This window comes from Oryzias latipes, chromosome 11 (assembly GCF_053564925.1).
Source record: "Oryzias latipes strain Hd-rR chromosome 11, Olatipes_Hd-rR_3.1".
NCBI lineage: Eukaryota > Metazoa > Chordata > Actinopteri > Beloniformes > Adrianichthyidae > Oryzias > Oryzias latipes.
Window position 1 is genome coordinate 3,523,906 of NC_136247.1, and position 18,487 is coordinate 3,542,392.

General features: G+C 41.6%; 1 protein-coding gene across 3 annotated transcripts; it reads right to left on the minus strand.

Moving 5' to 3' along the window:
* Window positions 1-1,801: 1,801 nt before the first annotated feature.
* Window positions 1,802-10,111, minus strand: LOC101169218 (sodium-dependent neutral amino acid transporter B(0)AT1). 3 transcript variants are annotated; one of them, XM_011481355.4, is made up of 13 exons: window positions 9,870-10,111; window positions 9,435-9,670; window positions 6,697-6,837; window positions 6,426-6,563; window positions 6,166-6,347; window positions 5,977-6,087; window positions 5,784-5,896; window positions 4,370-4,498; window positions 4,128-4,284; window positions 3,841-4,045; window positions 3,599-3,758; window positions 2,418-2,580; window positions 1,802-2,312 (listed from the first exon to the last, which is right to left on the minus strand). In XM_011481355.4, exons 2-13 carry the CDS (start codon window positions 9,631-9,633, stop codon window positions 2,139-2,141), a joined length of 1,872 nt encoding a protein of 623 aa, XP_011479657.1. In that variant the 5' UTR covers window positions 9,634-9,670; window positions 9,870-10,111; the 3' UTR covers window positions 1,802-2,138. The 3 variants fall into 3 exon arrangements, with proteins under 3 accessions (XP_011479657.1, XP_004074450.1, XP_078810667.1); XM_004074402.5 differs by having other exon boundaries at window positions 9,435-9,643; window positions 9,870-10,027; XM_078954541.1 differs by lacking the exon at window positions 9,870-10,111 and having other exon boundaries at window positions 9,435-9,758.
* Window positions 10,112-18,487: the final 8,376 nt, after the last annotated feature.

An 18,487-nucleotide genomic window follows, 5' to 3' on the forward strand; every position in this document is an offset into this window, starting at 1 on the left:
ACTTCCTTTAGTTGGAGTCAGTATGGAGCCGTTTTTCTTTGGGTGACTCACTCGGTCCAGTTCTCATTTACAGTTTGATTCTTTGAGCCTTTTAGAAAACTACTGCATTTATATGGAGAAATGTCAAACTACCAAATAAATAGCTTTCATGTTGATGAAAACAAAGTTCGGGTGCAGTCAAGTACCACACCTATTGACAGAATCAAAATAATTTCCAGCATAACTTTTATTTAATGTACACATCAGTCAAAACTGAGTGTCACTTCGTGAGTTGCAAATAATTAATATGTATTTATTATACAAATGTCCCACTGTAGCACTGATGATGCAAGTCAAACCAAACCTTTTTTTATATTTAATATTAAATTGTCAAGTGAATTTGTTCTTATAGTTAATTATTTTTATACCCTTATTTAAATGTTAAATATGTTTAAAAAAAAAAAGAAGCTAGTTTTGCATTTTTGGGATGGTGCTGAAGTGTTAATTTGTTGCAAATTATTCAGTTTTACTCTTTTCAATAGGAATAGATGTTAAATTTGGTGACTTGACCCCTCTCACACCCCAAAACAGAAGCCAGTTCCTAAAGATCCAGTCCAATGAAAATTGTGTTTTTGTTGTTTTTAACATGATTTTGTGGCATTTTTTTCCTAATGGAGGGCATACATAAAAAAATTAAGATTAGAATTGCATTTCTGAGTATTTTTCATCCAACTCCAAATTGTGGTGAATCAAAAAAATGCAGTTGGAAAGAGTCTGTAGGTGTGACACAGCTGCTACACTCGAAGGGCCAAAGTCTCCCTGCTCCGCTCTAATCTGATGCATCTAGCTGCAGACATGTAGATCCATAAAACTTTGAGCTGCCCTCAGAACTAAAACATTTGTCCAGCTCCATATTTGTGTTTTTTCTGTCTAAAATGGTTCCATATACTGGCCTCTGTATTGTAGAGGACTCTGCAGGTACATTTTGAAATGAGCTTCCAGGTTAAATGACCAATTTTTGACTTACTTTTTCTTTGCCAAACATCTCACATGGCTCAAGTACAACCTAAGCTCAGCAGTTTGGAAAATATAAAGTAGAAGCCACGTAGCTGAGCGGATATGAGTGTGGAGGAGAGAAGCTGGTTTTAAAGAAATAACTGGACAGAACATTCCACTGCAGCCCAGCTTGTTTTGTTGGCATCAAAAGAAGAAAACAGTCAAAACAATGCAGCTGCTAATGGAAATAGTTTGTTAGAAATCCTAAAAAAAAGAACACGGTTCACGCTGGCCAGGACCCAGCTCCAATGAAAAGGAAAGAAAAAGCGGTGCAGCTTTCACACATACCGGTACTCTAATGTCAGCTTGTTAAAAGGAATTTTAGTTTGAGAAATAAATATTACAGATTTCTACAGACAGATTTCATAACCTGTCAAGTTATAGTTTGTACTTTTATCCTGAAAACGTTCTAAAATTGACTAATGAGAAAATGTTCTGTGTATTTTTATCATACATATCTTTATGATTCCATAAAGGCTTTTTTTTTTAATCTAACATAACCTGATCAGGTCTAGATCTAGATGTAGATCTAGATCAGGTTTCTGATATATACTGGACCTTGGACTTGTTTTTTTTTTTTTTTTTGTATATCTATGCAAGCTCTCCCTCTCCTGGCCTGTTTGTTATCTCACATCCTGCATGTGTTAAACTTACTTTTAATCTTTATAAACTATCTATAACTATAGAGTAACTTTTGCATATGCAGTGGGAGCTGTGAGTTTGACCATACATTTGTCAGGAAGAAAGAATGCAGGACAGCAAAACATACAGCAAAAGCACATTTATTTGGATTCTATTTTTACATGAGAAATCAAATCTGCCTAGTCTAGAAAAAGTTCATTTTTCATCCATAAACACATCTTGATATAAAATATTGATTAAAAACCACATCATTCTTCTTTTTTCTGTAGCAAAGGGGAATTTTTGTTACAGAAGACCTTAAAACATCACCAAACATCAGCACAGATAGGTACAGCTTACTGATTCAAATCCAATCCTCTTGGAGGAACTTGTTTAAAAATAAGCAGTGGACATATCAATAAAGGTTATTTTGCTCATCCATAATAAGAAACAAAGGTGTGTGTTACTGTTTTCAGAGTAGCTCATGAAATTTGGACAGTTTTGTCGCTGGATTTTCTCTTCCTCTTCAAATAAACAAAAACCAGCCTACATAATGCATACATGGGCACGATGAGACTCGGGACTCCAGCCAAAAGAAATATGATGGAGCTGATCCACGAAGGGTACGGTACAGAAGTCAGACCTGGAAACTCCGCCTGTGAATCAGAGAGCATCACCAACACAGTTTTTAATTCAGATTCATGAATTATCATTTATGTTCCATAAATGTGCAGGAACAGGAGCTGGTGTCATGGACTTACGGAGCTGGGGTCCCAGACCAAATAGGTAAGTTCTTGTTGAGTTTGAGTGACCAGGTAAAACACTAGGATGACCAGAAGTATGATTGGACTGATGAATCTCCAGGAAATCTGCCAGTAAAGGGACGGTTTATGTCCGATCATGAACTCAATGTCTTCATTGAATCTGCCAGAGAAAAAAATGTTTTATTGCTATGAAAAGTTCTGACTTGGGTTATCAGCAGAAAAAAGGAACATTTAAAGGCTGTATTTTTAAGCATGTTCCAAAAGTTAGTCAACTCAAATTAATTAAACATTTTAGAGAAACTCAGATATTTGCATGTGTACTTCTGATTTAATGCAATGACTATAAAACCAATGCCAAATAACAGACAAGGTCAAACATAAATGTGCTGGCTATTTTGATCTTTGTGCTGTAAACATTCATAGTCATGAAAGACAGAATTGAGTATCCATCCAATTTCTAAACCCACTCCATTTCTTTCAAGGTCAGAGATGCTGGAGCCTATCCCAGCTATGATGGGCAAAGGGGCAGTACACCCCGGATGGTCTGTGCGGAAGTTAGAAAAAGGGTTTTACTCAACATGTTGTTGGAACTACATCGGTCAAAGTTTAAGCTTCCGCTGTTGTGGTTTAAATACTTCATATGTCGGTCAAATGAAGCATTCACTGCTTTTTGAGAAGAGTATGGCCAAATCCGAATTCATTGCCTACCCCTCACTCCTCCCTATTGCTTCAACTGCAGGGACACTTGGAGCTGTAGTGGTGTCCAAACGTATTTTTTTAAGGGTAAGACGTAGGGTATCCCTCCACTGGTAGGGTGTTTCCTGTCACACTGTGCCACGGAGGAGGAACACTTTTTTTTCACATGGGTGTTCTCTGAAGCACAGAAGTTTACTTTTAAATTTATCTTTTTGTTTTTGCCCGACTTTTTAAAGTTATGAAAATTGATGTTGTTTCGTATTTTCCAGCTATGCACTAACGTAGATGTACCGGCGACTTTTTGAGTGGTAGTAACGTCCGGATTTGAAGACACCATTCTTCCATAACCCTCTGCCTGGAGGGATAAATGTTGGGGTAGGGAGAAGCCATAAAGGTAGGGAAGGAATTCAGAGCTTTGTTTATAGATCTACAATTTGTATAATCTATAATAATTAAATGTTTGATCAGCCATAAGTACTTACCTGTCTATGCCATAGATGTAAACGACAGCTATCATCTCAAACAACCCAATGGTCAGCAGTGGAATAGATCCAGCAAAGTTGTCAAAGAGAGTAACCCAGTAGATTCCTGAATGCTGTGCAAACAGGAGGCTGATGATGAAGGAAACCACGCAGGTTGCCCCTAAATCAAAGAATGAAAAATAAAAAAAATGAAAATGGACTCAAACCGTTTGAAGGTGCTATCTTGATGGATCAAAAAATACCTGTCAGTACTTCTTGAGGCCAATTTTTGGGTAACACATTCAGGTCTGTCAAAGGTGCCACCACTCCCTCGATGTTGCCAAACAGAGTTGAGAGTCCCAGACAGAAAAGCATGAAGAAAAAAAGTACAGACCAGGCGGGAGAGCCGGGCATCTTGGTGATGGCCTCAGTGAAAACAATGAACGCCAGACCTGTTCCCTCCACTCCCTAAAAAACAAATGCAGCGCAGATGGTGAAGGAAAACCTCGATGACACATGTCATCAGACAAATGCACAGCAAAGCAGTTACCTCACTAAGCAGTTTCTGCAGGTCACAGGTCTGGATGCCTAATCCAAGAAAAGCATCAGGGTAGGAGCTGTTCAGTTGACTTAAGGCTTCGTCATAGTTGCTTGAGTTTATGCTCATCTCAGGAAGATCAAAGGTGTTTGTCAAAGCCATGATGTTTCTGAGGAAACACATAATGTATATAAACAGGATTTCAATACAGACAGGTACAACAATCTTATCCAAGACATAGTACATATACTCACTCATTGACACAGTTGTCATAATTCTGAGTGGCTCTGAAGCCGATAATGGAGTAGGTTACCGTGGCAGCATAGATGGAAGTGAGACCGGTTACAGCCGACAGGATCACGGCATCTTGCATACAGTTGTTGCTTTGAGAGACAAACAGTAGATAACTGAGACCACAACAGTTTCTGAGGCGACTTAGACTCTTCAACACACGTGTTCAGCTGCTACAAATGCCAAATCACACAATCCAGTGTTTGTTAATCATAAAGCACCATCTAAACTTTGATTCACACTAAACTTTCACTGACCAAAGCTGGATCTGTGTACGGTACTGTTTGTGTCCGAGATCTGACTTTAACCAGAGACTCCCTTTTTTTGGATTCTCTATCAACTCCATGTTCTCACAGAGTGGAACATTATTACACAAGCAAATTTGGTCCTTGTTTGATCTGCATACAAATCTATTTTCTTAGGTTTTCTACTTCAGGCGGGGGACCAAAGAAGTAATGGGAAATAAAAGGAGAAAATGACTGTTGAGGTTAAACATATTGCTCCTTAAGTAGGGAAAGAAAGCAGCCCAGAGCACAAATCTAACAAAGTCACAGAATAGCTGCATATGTTTGTGTTCAAGTATCTTCATCACTTTGGTACACTGATCCTTTAAAAATCCCCTCACACTCTGACAGGCTCAAAGACAGACCTTCTGCTGGCTCCCATAGTAGGACTAAACATGTTAAAGCAGCCTTTCTGTTTCCGTCTTTGGTTTACTTCTGATAGTACTGTGTGCATGTCAAATAAAACCAAACCAAACGCAGGTTTGGTGCAGTTTTCCCGCTTTCCCTGATTAACTGAAAAAAGTCTGTGAAATTGTGTTGACGTGAAATCGGAAATCGGCTTAACATTCGTTTATATCCCCCTGGGTTGTCCAAACTAAGAGTTATACAGCTAGAGTTGCTAACAATTTGTGTAAATCTTAGTATGTGTGTAGAATTAATCCCAACCAAGGATCAGGTATGTGCTGCGTTTCATAAATAATGACATATTAATTTATTTGAAAAAAGTTTGAAATGTCGTTCATCTGTTCCACCTTGTACAAATACATCAATACCACAGCCTGGGTCTGTTTTTTGTCATGACCAGGGTTTTTTTATTCTTAAAATGGGACCAAAATGAAGCCTTTTATGGTCCTTCAGTGTATCTGCTTAACTACGTGTCATTGTTCACTGCCCTTTCCAATATGGTATCAATCTTCACATACATTGAACAATGTTACCAGGCTGGTGTAGCGTCTCTAGCCTATATAACTAATTGGTCCCAACCATGTCAATGCTTCGGAATGCTCTGAACTGTTATTTAACTCGCATCACATTTGCAATTCTGGTAAGTTCGTCATTGCAGTAGACATCAGGACAACTGTTGGTCTCTTACTGAACAGGGTTGTAGCTTGAGAAGGAGATTAGGCCCCCCCATGCCAAGCTGAAAGCATAAAAGACTTGGGCTCCTGCATCCAGCCAAGTTGTTGGTTTCATCAACTCGTTGACCTGCAAGAATAAGACCTATAATGAAGTTTTCTGCAGCTCAGTATTTTGGCACAAACTTGTGATGTTAGTTTGAAACGCACATCTGGAGTGAAGAGGTACAGTATTCCATTAAAGGAGCCTTTAAGAGTCAGTCCTCTGATCAGAAAAATGGCCAGCACAATGTAGGGCAGGATGGCTGTGACGTAGACAGCCTAATGTAAAAAAACACAGAAAAAGTTTGAAATGACATTAGCCGAGGTGAGTGGGGTAATCCATCATTTTCAGCCAACCTTTCCGGATGTGTTTATCCCACGTATGAAGCTGATGCACAGGACAGTCCAGGCAGCAAAGAGGCAAACCACCATCTGCCATTGGATACCTCCAGAGTCGGCTATGGAGGTGGAGATATTCAGTGTCTCTCTGTAAAAGTAATAATCCACCGTAGAGCTCCTTTGACATTCGGGTACATATTCTGACGGGACACAAAACAGTCAGAGGTTACTAGTGGAATTTGGAGGAGAAATTGCATCTGTGTTTATTTTGAAAAAACCTGTGCTGTTTTCAGTCAGGGGACACTGTGTCCATGGCAAAGGGTCTTGAAAGGAGTTAAAAAGGTACCACATAATCCAGGCCATCAAGGTGTTGTAGTACAGTCCAATGAGGAACGAGACCAGCATGGAGGCAATGCCTGAGACCAAGATATTCTCTTATTAAGGATTGTAATATCATTACTTTATAAAACAGATGTTATTTGCAACTGAGTGCCTAAAACAGTGATGAGGTCTTTTTAACCTTTGCCCTCCATGGTGTGTGTTACGCACCGACACCAGTCAGATATGGACTGATGGCTCTCCACACCCCCACGCTGCCTTTTCTCAGACGCTGCCCAATGGCAAACTCCATCAGCAGGAGAGGCAGTCCTTCCAGGACCAGCAGGATCAAGTAGGGAATCAAAAAGGCTCCTGGAAAAGGTGCTTTGATTAGTTGCAAAACAAGCCAACATGCTGCAGAAAAACAAGTAGGCCTTAGCTTTCTTTCTTAGAATCCTTTTAACAGCACATGTTTCATTTCTGAGCTGTACACCTGAAAACCCTATCAACCTAAAGGCCGTGTCACACAACCACTATGTACATTTTGCACATATTGCATGGATGAAAATTGGTCATACCTGAATATACGTGGAAGAAGTGATAAAAGTTGGGATCTTTACCTAAACTTTTTACAAATGTATCACGAAGGAAACACGTTAAAACCAGAGAAAAACTGCATATAAACCACACAAAGAACACATAGACCATCAGCCAAGGTTTAGGCGTCTCTTATGTAAATTTAACATAACATGTGCGCCGTATATGCAATAAAAAGTTATGCTTCGGTGGTACATGTACGAAAAGAAATGCTTACACAGACGTTGAATAGTCTTGGAAAGCCACACATTTGCATATGCATCTCTATTGCATAAGATTTACGTAATAATTGAGTGTAAACTACGTAAAAGATGCGTAAACTGCGTTATTCTCGACCAGCAAAAAAAAATTGAACAGCTTTTAACCGAATTCACGTAAAACCCGTCGGCCGAAACCCTAAGAGGACATCTGTGCACATCGACGAATAATAAATGCAAGAAACACTTGCATTGTGATAAACACATTGCATTTTTCACGAAAGACTGAAATTTTATTTGTGGAAAATGAGCAAAATGTACGTAGTGGCTGATTGACACGGGTTAGGGTTAGAAACATGTAAACGTGTTGATGACATTAGGGGTGTTTGTACTTTGCAATGCTCTGCTGGGAAAACCTTTATCCTGTCCTGACATGGTTGTTTTTTGACACTTACCACCTGCCCAGATATCTCATCTGACCAATAACCTCCAACGAAGTCAGCAGCCTCATCCAGTAGCAGGTTTCCCAAGGAGGACGTCAGTGAGCTCAACAAAAAATTGTTTTGAAGAGGCTCTAAGAACTCAATACCCAGTCTAAAGATAACAGTCTGATTAGGTTCCCAATACGTGCAGCATTGCAGCCTATTTTTATCCCCTGCCCCACAAACTGACAAGATGTCCCAGATTTTGAAGTCAACACTGAAAGACACCTGCTAGACCAGGCTCCAAACTGTTCTCCTCTGGCTGTGAAGCATGATGGAAAGTTAGCCATCATGGCGTTAGCATTGGATCTGAAATCATCTGCACTCCAAAGACCTGGATCAGGTTAACCTGTCAACGACTTCTTTAGTGGATCCAGACCAGGCCTTTTGGGGTTATGGACATGGAAAATATATGAAAGACTGAAGAACCACAACATAAACTATGCAGAGATGATAGAATATCACTAGATCCAAACACGTGATGACAATGTTAGTTAGAATGGCTCCTTTTTTTTACGATTGACCTAAAAAACTTTACCTTAAACTGTTGGTCCATGTTGTCATGTTGTGCTTTAAATTCTCCCACAGGTAGACAATGTTATAAACCATCAAACCCAGTTTTTCTAAGCCTCCATAAAAGTCTGAATTTGGTTTTATTTTAAACGTTCTGACAGACTTTGACCAAATGGACACTCCATAAAATCCACTTGAAGCCTACAAAGTGGTTCTTATTTGTCAAAATTGACTCATCCCCAAAATCCCTTGATCACCTTTTAGATTTTAACTATAAAAACAATACCTAATATTTGCTTTTCTCCTGATAAATTTAACCCTTTAACACTGGAGCTCTAGTATTGGCATTTAAAACCGGCCTGTGTACCGAGCCCCAAAGGGGTTGCTGGTTAAACTGCAACTCCCCCCGCTGAGCTTTCTTTTGGAACCAGCTTGAATTTAAAAGTCAAGAGGATTCCCTCTTGAAGCTGGCTAATTTTTAATAAAAGGCAGTTTTTTTACCCCTAACTGCATTAATCTAATATATGTGACACCACTGTTTGAGACCTGCTCACCTTGCTTTTAGGAAAAACAAAACATATATATAAATATAGTTTCTAGAGGGAAAAATAGAGATTTTCTAATGAGAGAAGCTGGTTCAGCTGCGCCAAAACCACTGAGAGATTTAGCTGCCTGGTTTCTGGAGCTGTCGCAAGATGGAATAATTCTAATGGCTGGACCTGGAGGCTGTGCAAATACAGCGTTATTCAAGTTCTCAAGAACACAGCTGCTTATTACAGAGCCGGGATTTTCCTTTTGTTCCATACTTGCAGAAATCCCAGGATTTTTTTTAGTCGGTACAGTGTTCTGTTCTGACCACAGCTTCTCCTATAGACTGAAAGCTGCTGATTTAAAGCCCAAAGACTGTAACACTTCTTTCTGATCATGTCCAAGAATCCAGTCAGACTTGATAAAACATCAGCAGGGAGTGAGCAGCGTCCAAAACAGCTCTCCTTTATCTGTGTCACCATGAGCAGCAATAAAACCAGCGGGAACGGGCCAAAACATCAGTCCTCTGTCACAAGTCCAACTTTACATGCAATCAATGTTTCTTTCCCTTCTCATGTCAGTGTGGGCCAGCCCTGCACCAAATCTGCCAAGATCCACTGAACCAACATCCCAGAGCTGCATCTGGACTCACCCCCGCCATGACTTTGACACAAGTAAGGGAAACGCCACACGTTGCCGATGCCGATGCAGAAGCCCACGCAGGTCAGGATGTACTGAGCTTTGTTGTCCCACTTGGGCCTGTCACCGGCCTCCTCCTTATCCATCTTCTCAAGGTCTTCATAGTTGGGGATCCGCAGGGTCAGTCCCGGGTTTGGAACCGTCAGTCTCATAGCGACTTACCTGAAAATTTAAGTTCAAGTTGGTCCTCTGGTGAGGCAGACATAAGTTTCTGATAGTTTACTGGGTCAGTTCACAGATTAACAGGGAATTAACTGCCAATCAGAGGAATGAAATCCAAAAAGCAGCAGTTTTTAGAGTCTAGACAGTGAAAATCTGGTCCTACAACCAACTCTGAAAGCTAAAAGTAATCAAGTCATAAAAATATTAATCAGCTAGGACTTTTCACCTGGGTTTGCAGATCAGTCATCAATGCCGAGGTCATATAGGTGCGTCTTCCTCAAGCTGATAATGAGTCCAGTAAAGTGCAGAGTACCCTGAAGTATCGCAGCAGTTGCTGCTCCAGGAATAGAGGAAGTGGAATCATGTTACGATAACTTAAACTGTGCCGTGTGTTTGAACCGGCGACCCTCTGAGCACGCTTGAGAATTTGAAAATGACCCCCCCCTGGCTCCATGGTGGAAGAACTGCTCAGCTGAAAACAGCTTATATGATTAAAAGAGATTATGAGGAAAGAGAACTGGCTGGAATTAAAGTGGAATTGCGATATCAAATTCACTGCTGCGTTTCTGCCAGGCCTTTCTAACGGCTGATGAATAAATCCACATTGTTGCAGCTCCTATGGAAACTAATCCTAAATACTACATCAGGAAATGATGTCATTTCTAATTCAACAGTAAATAAAGTTTGTAGTGAGATTTGACTTAAAGTTAGTAAAAACACCAACAAAACAATCATCTGATAAAATATGTAATAATAACCAATGATTAGATCCCAACATGTTTATATTTCTGAATTTATAAAACATTTAAAAAAGGCATAATAATTTGTTCATTTTGAATTCTTCCAATTTACTTCTAAATAGGTTTGCATGCATTTTAGTAGATCTATAGGTAAAGCACGTTTTATTTATTTTTTGGTCTGTTTTCTGTTTCATTCATCTGAAGATTAAAGAGAAGCACGAAAAGATTTGCTTAACCCTTGTGCTATCCTAGGCACGTTAACGTTGGGAGTTGGGTCATCTGGACCCACTAGACAGTGCGCTGAACCTTTTTTCTTCAATGATTTGTGATCTTCACTGGTGTCCATGGATTACATGAAATCTTTCCACCTTTATCCACCTTTGTCATGGTAGGGAGAACACCTCAATGGAAGGGTGGGGGTCATCTAAGATAGCACATGGGTTAAAAAATGGTGAAATTGTTGAAATTTGTGCTCCCACTTTGTGCTTACAATTACAACAACAGTAAGTTTGTGACTTTTACAGTTTTAAATATAATAATAAATTGATATATTTTCAAAATTTCTTTGCGTTCTTGATCAATCCTCATGTACGTTTGACCTCATTTGACGTTTTCTATGGAAAACGTCAAATGACACATCCCGACTGTCTTGGTTTGTGTGTGCACAATTCTTGATTTGTATTTTATACAATACTTTGTATACACTTGAGTATCAAAAACGTACACATAAAAAATGCAAAAATCCAGAGAGTCTATTTTCTCTCCATATTATCCAGAATCAAAAGAATCCTGTGTTCCTGTAAATGACCTGTGATATCTGTGCAAACAACTGGCTGCAGTTCCCCTGACTGCCTGCAGGGGGCACCGGAAGTCCAAATCTGCTTGAGTAATGTTAATAATAAACTTTATTTGTATAGCACCTGTCAAGATAAAAATCACAAAGTGCTTCACGGTAAAACACAGAAAATAAAAAAATGAAGAAAAAGCTCTTTTAAAAAGATAGGTTATTAGCTGCGTTTTTAAAGAAAACACTGAGTCTGCAGATCTGAGGCTGAGAGGAAGGGAGTTCCAGAGGGATGGGGACACTGCAGCAAAGCTCTGTCACCTTTAGTTTTTAACCGAGTTCTCTGAACAACCTGATCTCAGGGACATATTGGAAGTGTACGGCTGCAAAAGGTCTTTTATGTAGACTGGTGCTTGTGTAACGAGTGTTAAGTTTATTAGTGTAATTCCACCAAATCCATGGTAAACTGCCGTTTTCATACATTTGCACCAGAGTATTTCATCTGTCTGAGGGTACTTGAACTCACCACGAGCACGCTAGCAGGTGCTAATGAACATGCGCACTTAGACTGCTGGGAGCCGTGGCTGAGGTAAGACGTGAATCGCCGAGTGTCCACCCTTATTAGTTTAGTGTGTTACACTCATAACTCACAAAGTTGGGAATCGTGTGGTGTCAATTTTACGTAATTTGTGTTTTTATTTATTTTTGGCTGCTCTATATCAGCAGATCTGCACTGCTTCGCGTGAACTAGTTGAGGTTCGCGCCATTTTTCTTTGATGTTTAAATTAACTTTTCTTTCTTTCTTTTTTGTTCATTTTTCAATTGTTTAAGGGGGAAAAAAATCACACAGAAGAAACTCCAGACAGCATTCTGAATTTGTATTTTCTGTTAACCAGGTACGGTGCAGTTTTCTCTTTTTATCGTGTTCTTTTTGTATTACTTTACATGCTGTGGGGGGAGGTGCTAATAAGCATGAGCACTGAGACTGCTGGGAGCCGTGGCTGAGGGGGAAAAAAATCACACAGAAGAAACTCCAGACAGCATTCTGAATTTGTATTTTCTGTTAACCAGGTACAGATTAAAAGAGTTTGACTCGGCATCCAAGTGTGGTCTCTCATTCGCCTGAACACAACGCAGAGCGGAAAACTCCACCAGTTACATTGGTGCCGTGACCTCTTGGATTCCAGAAGCATCGACGTCATCTCGATCACCGGGAAGATCATCTCATCACTGCTTTTCAAGTTTGTTTGGTTTGGAGTGTTAATATTTTGGACTTAGTGATTTAATTAGGTCGAGTTGAGCATTTTTTTTTCGAATTCTGTAGTGTCTGATATTTTTTCAGTCCTGTTTTATTTTGGTTTCTCGCCATGTTTACGACACATAATCCAGACGTTGATGAATGTGTTTCTGATGGGGCGGTTAATTCGAATGTGGGTTTTGGGAGGGGATGGTTTAAAGATGTTACTGAGACTCCCCAGGTAGGAGCGTTAAGAACGCCGAGGTTGAGCTCTACTCGTGTAAACCCCCCCTTACATGTTACAAACTCACAAGACACAGACAGAGCTGAGCTCAGCATTTTAATATCTGACCTGGCTAATCAGATTGGTCAGTCTATTGCTGCTCAGATTCAGAACAATGTTGGGAGTTCTCCTTCACAGTCCCACAGCAGTTTTCAAACAGCTCCAAGTCATCCTGAGCTGAACCTGTCTGGTGTCAAACTTGTAATGCAGTCTGATGTTAAGGAACCACCAATATACAGAGGTGATGGGAGTGACAAATGCTCAGTTTATGAGTGGGTTCAGATGGTAGAGCTTTTTCTGTCTAAGAAAGAATTTCCAGTTCAACAACAGAAAACTGAAGTTTTAACTAAGTTGTTGGGAAAAGCTAGAGATGTAGTGACAGTGACTTTACGTAATCTTCCATTGACTGACGACTCTCAAACACCTGCTGTTATATTCGACTTATTAAAGCAGCACTTTGGTGAGCTAGCCTACTCTGCTATGCCCATGGCTGACTTTTATGACACCAAGCCACTCCCCACCGAAAGTGTGATGGACTACTGGATCAGGCTGAACAAGGCCATCGACGTTGCTGATGAATGCCTGCGGAGACAAGGTAGAAGTGTGGTGGACCCAGGCAGGGAGGTGTCTATGATGTTCATTAAGTATTGCCCAGACCCAGTCCTTGCAAACAGGCTGAGTTTTAAATCTGCAGAAGAATGGACAACTAGTGAGGTTCAGGAGCGCATCACCATGTTCCAGCGGGAGAGTCGGGCTAGAAACCGCCAGTTCTCCACCTCGCCAAGGGTTGTGACTAGTTACCCCCAATCTGCAGCTGCTGGTGAACATGCATGTGGACCAACAGAAAAAGCAAACATAACTTCCAGTGCTCAACTGTCAAGCATGCAGGCTCTGCAGCAGTCAGTCCCTTTGCTGCCGTCATCTGCCCCACCCACACCACAGTTTTCTTCTGACCCAACAATGAATGCTTCTACCCCTGTCTTGAACCAATCTTTGCATTTGGAGGGTGTACGCTCTCTGACACGGTTATTGGACTGTTTGGTCGCTCACCACACTCCAGCATCATCAGGTTCAGGTCAGCATGCAGCCCCTGATCGCTTTCCAAGATCCTGGAAAATATGCGGTGATGCGGCTCACTCGACTCTTTCACACTGTAGAAGAAACAATCTTTGTCTGGCATGCTTCTCTCCTGGACACTGGAAAAAGAACTGCCCAAGACGGAACCAACTGCCTTTACAGAACCGTACTCAGACCTGTGCTAACCAGACCCAGCCTTCGGGAAACTAGGACACTCACGCTCGGAGAGGGGCAGTGTGAGTGATGAACCAAAAACCCTCATTGCTGAAACAGATCTTGAGCTTGTCTATGTCAACGCATGCTCCATCGCTCCAGAGGGATACCAAGTTGTAGTTCAAAAGACAACAGAGGTTCCAGCCTTTAGCGAGTTATTCTATGCCCAGGTTCAGGTTGACAATGTTGAACTGAGAGGCATGATTGATTCAGGGTCTATGGCTTGCACAGTGAGTGAAGGAGCAGTATACAAACTGTTGGAGGCAGGAGCAAAGATTGGAGATCCAAAGTCGGCAGAGCAAGTTCTTCTGGTCGGTTGTGGCGGTAAGCAGACTCATCCAAGGTGTATATATGACTTTACGCTCACTATCTATGGGATGAGGTGCATTGTTCCTGTCTTGGTTGTTCCTGGCCAGAGAGATGACCCAGTGATGAAAGTCTTCCGGGAATTCCCGGAAATCCGGGTTTTTGAGCAAACCGAACGTACTTTCCGGGAAATAAAGACCTGATCTCTACGGACAAATCGCTTTCCGGATTAAAAAATGGTCTGAAATCAGCTAATTTTAGCTTTATTTTCTATATTTCTCCGCAGATCGCTTCCTCTATGGTCGTGGCCATCTCTCGTCTTCCCGGCCTAATTGACCAATGACGGGACGTTTTAGTTGCTTTCGGATGCGTCGACGGGTCTGATTGGCTCTGTCTGCACCACGTGGTCAGCGTGACTTGCTTCCCTAGAGACCAAAACTGGCGGACCCACGCTAAACTTTCACAAACACATCTGAAGAGTTTGCGATCAAATTTGTGTTAAAATAATGGCAGGCATCGTCATTATTGAGCGTGGTCACGACCTCAGTTGTGAGAAGACGATAAAAAACAAATTGAAGTGGTCTTGGCTGGAAAAAAAAGATTTTTAAGGTAGTGTAGGTCAAATACTTTTTTGTGTAAAATAATCTCAAAACCACATTTTGAAATAATTTCAATTTTAGTTTTGAGTTTCAGTTTTTATTTTGAATACATTTCTTTATCTAATTTATTTGTATTTCCTAATTACCACGATTTAGTTCAGTATAGTTGACATTAATTATAAGTATTTGATGGTTTGGACCCGCACTCCCTTAAAAAATAATGTTTACAATGTTTAGCTTAGTTTGTATGTTTGTTTTGATATTTCCCAGATTACTTAGTATTGGTGTTAAAGAATTGATGTATTATGTTATAGAATTATAGTTTAAAGCAGATCCCGTATTTTGATGTAATTATAGTTTGAGAAAACAGTGCAAGTGGATGTTGTACATCAGTCATTTCTAAAGCAGAAATAATGTATAAATAACTGAGGTATTTTCATAGAATATCATAGTTACTGGTGTTCTTTTTGCCATTTGGGGCTTTGATGTTACTATATTTTAGCAATTGTATGTTTTGCAGCTTTAAGGAAAAGCGTAGATTGTAGGATTGTGTTACTTTGAGCAATTTTCCAAATTCTTTTTTAGGACCAGCAAGTCTTTAATGGAGAGTCAAACTAGGGGTTTGAATGACAAATCATGATGCTCCAATTAGTCTTAGTTTCTTGATAAAGAAGTGAATAACTAGCTGCCAGAATGCACCAGAATGCATCTAAGACCACGTATTTTTCCAAAATTTCGCTCTGTGCCCGCCATATCGCTCAAAGAAAAGTTCAGGGATTTTTTCCTGACTTTCATCACTGTGACCTCATTATTGGTTCAAACGTTCTGAAGAAGTTGATGAGTGTTCTTAAGAATGACAGTGGGTTTTGGAAACATGTTTCCAACGACTGCAAACACTCTCTTCCTGAATATGAACATTTCCTTGACATGATGTCCTGTTCAGTGAGATGGAGGGGGGCGGACGCTCCTTCCCTCATTGGAACAGTAAGGTTGCCTCGTGCAGTTACTCTTCTTCCACAAAAGGAACATTTGGTGTGGGGGAAACTCCCAACCTTCTCTCCTGTTTCACCAGGCAGCACCATCCTGGTAGAGCCCTGCTCTTCTAGAGCCAGACCCAGGAACATGTTGGTGGGACGTCTCGTCACCAATGTATGGGGACAGATGGGTTCCTTTGAAGATTACCAACCCTCTTACCAGACCGGTCATTCTCAGACGAAATTCCAAAGTTGCTGATGTCTCGACGTGTGTTGCCATTGAGGATTTCAGCCTGAGCCAGAATCATTGCACCAGTGAGGTTCGAGATTGAGAATCCCAACCTAGACCATCTGTCTCACAAAATGACCTTAAAGCCAAGCTGAATGAACTGGGATTGAGGGAGCTTGACATCGACTCCTGTCAGGCTAGCTCTCGCTCAAAGGAGAAACTCGTGGAACTGATAGAGCAGTATGAAGACATCTTCTCACGTCATCCCCTGGATTGTGGTGAGGCACAGGGTTTTGTTCATCGCATCCACCTGACAGACGAACGACCCTTTCGCATGCCATATCGCAGGGTGCCTCCAGCTCATTACCAAAAGCTACGTCAGGTTCTGACAGATATGGAAGAGAAGGGAATCATCCGCAAATCAGTTAGCGAATATGCATCTCCTCTGGTCATGGTCTGGAAGAAGGATGGAAACTTACGTATCTGTACGGATTTCAGATGGCTGAACGCACGGACACTAAAGGATGCACACCCGCTCCCTCACCAGGCTGACTGTCTAGCAGCTCTAGGCGGCAATACGTTTTTCAGCACAATGGACTTGACATCAGGGTTTTATAACGTCCCCATGTGTGAAGAAGACAAGCACTACACCGCTTTCACTACCCCTGTTGGGCTATACGAGTACAACAGAATGCCCCAAGGACTCTGTAATAGCCCTGCATCATTCATGCGCATGATGTTGAATATCTTTGGAGACCTCAACTTTACCAGTCTACTCTGTTATTTGGATGATCTGCTAGTTTTTGCTTCAACTGAGGAAGAAGCTCTTCAAAGACTGCATGTTGTTTTCCAGAAGCTGAGGGATAACCATCTCAAGCTGAGTCCAAAGAAATGCCATCTTCTGCGCAGATCTGTCAAATTCTTGGGACATTTTATTGACCAAGAGGGAGTATCTGTGGATCCTTCCAGAGTGGCTATGATCTCCAACATGCCCAAAGAGTCTCTGATGGATGTTGATGGTTCTACCCCCTCCGTAAAAAAACTGAAGTCCTTCTTGGGGATGGTGTTTTTTTATCAGAGTTTCATCCCTCGGTGTTCAGCTATTGCAAAACCTCTGTTCGCTCTCACGGCTGGACAGAAGCGGAAGAGCAAACACCCTCAAATGAGAAGAGGAGTCGGGACATTCAGGAAATTGACTGAAGCGGACTGGACTCCAGCTTGTGATGAGGCTTTTGAGAAGCTAAAGAGTGCTCTCTTGAACTGTGCTGTGATGGCCCACCCAGATTTCAACAGGCCCTTTATTCTCTCTGTTGATGCATCCTTAGACGGCCTTGGTGCAGTTTTATCTCAGCTCCCTGTTGGTGAAGATAAAGCCCGTCCAGTTGCATTTGCTAGTAAAACCTTAAGCAAATCGCAACAACGATACCCTGCTCACAGACTCGAGTTCATGGCCCTGAAGTGGAGCATCACAGAGAAATTCAGTCACTGGCTTAAGGGGCACAAATTCACAGTATGGACCGATAACAATCCTTTGGTCCACGTGCTCACCAAACCAAAGTTGGATGCTTACGAACAACGGTGGGTGGCGAAGCTTTCAGCCTACGACTTTGACCTGAAATACATCCCAGGTCCTAAAAATGTTGTGGCTGATGCTTTAAGCCGTGAACCTTTTGCCTCACCCGTCAGTGACAGACTCTTGAAGGAACCATACAGCAGATTGATCCAGGAAGCTGATGGGGCTGAGGTTAACATGGTGCAAGATGCTTTCAGACTCGGTCTCCAACATAACCAGGAAGTTCAGCTCTTGCACACCACCATCGTTCCCACCCCAAACTCAGTTCATTCTCCGGAGGTTAAGGCAGTTTTCCAGCACCATGATCACTGGCAAAGAGGTGCAGAAACTCAAGCTGTTTGTCTCCTTCAACATGTGCAATCACTGCAGCACACCGATCCTGAGCCTTTGCCGTCTTTCACCTTGAGTGAAATGGAGGACAGTCAACGACGGGATGTCACAGTCTCAAAGCTGCTGCCATTTCTCATCCGCAAAGTGCGCCCCTCGAGACGTGAAAGGTCTGGATTTAATCCCAGCCAACTAACTCTGTTGAAATCCTGGGAGAGACTCGTGGTCAGAGATGGACTTCTGTATAGGGAAACTAAAGATCCAGCAACCAAGATGAAGAGGCTCCAGTTTGTCCTACCCACTGATCTCAGGAAGAAGGCCTTGGAAGGTGTCCATGATTTAGCTGGTCATCAGGGCCAGGCTAGGACTCTCCATCTTTCTAGGCAGCGGTTCTTTTGGCCATATATGGAAAGAGACGTCTCTGAATATGTCCGGTGTTGCCCACGTTGTGTTCTTGCCAAGACTCCAGAACCAGCCGCGCGTGCTCCGCTAGAGAGCATAA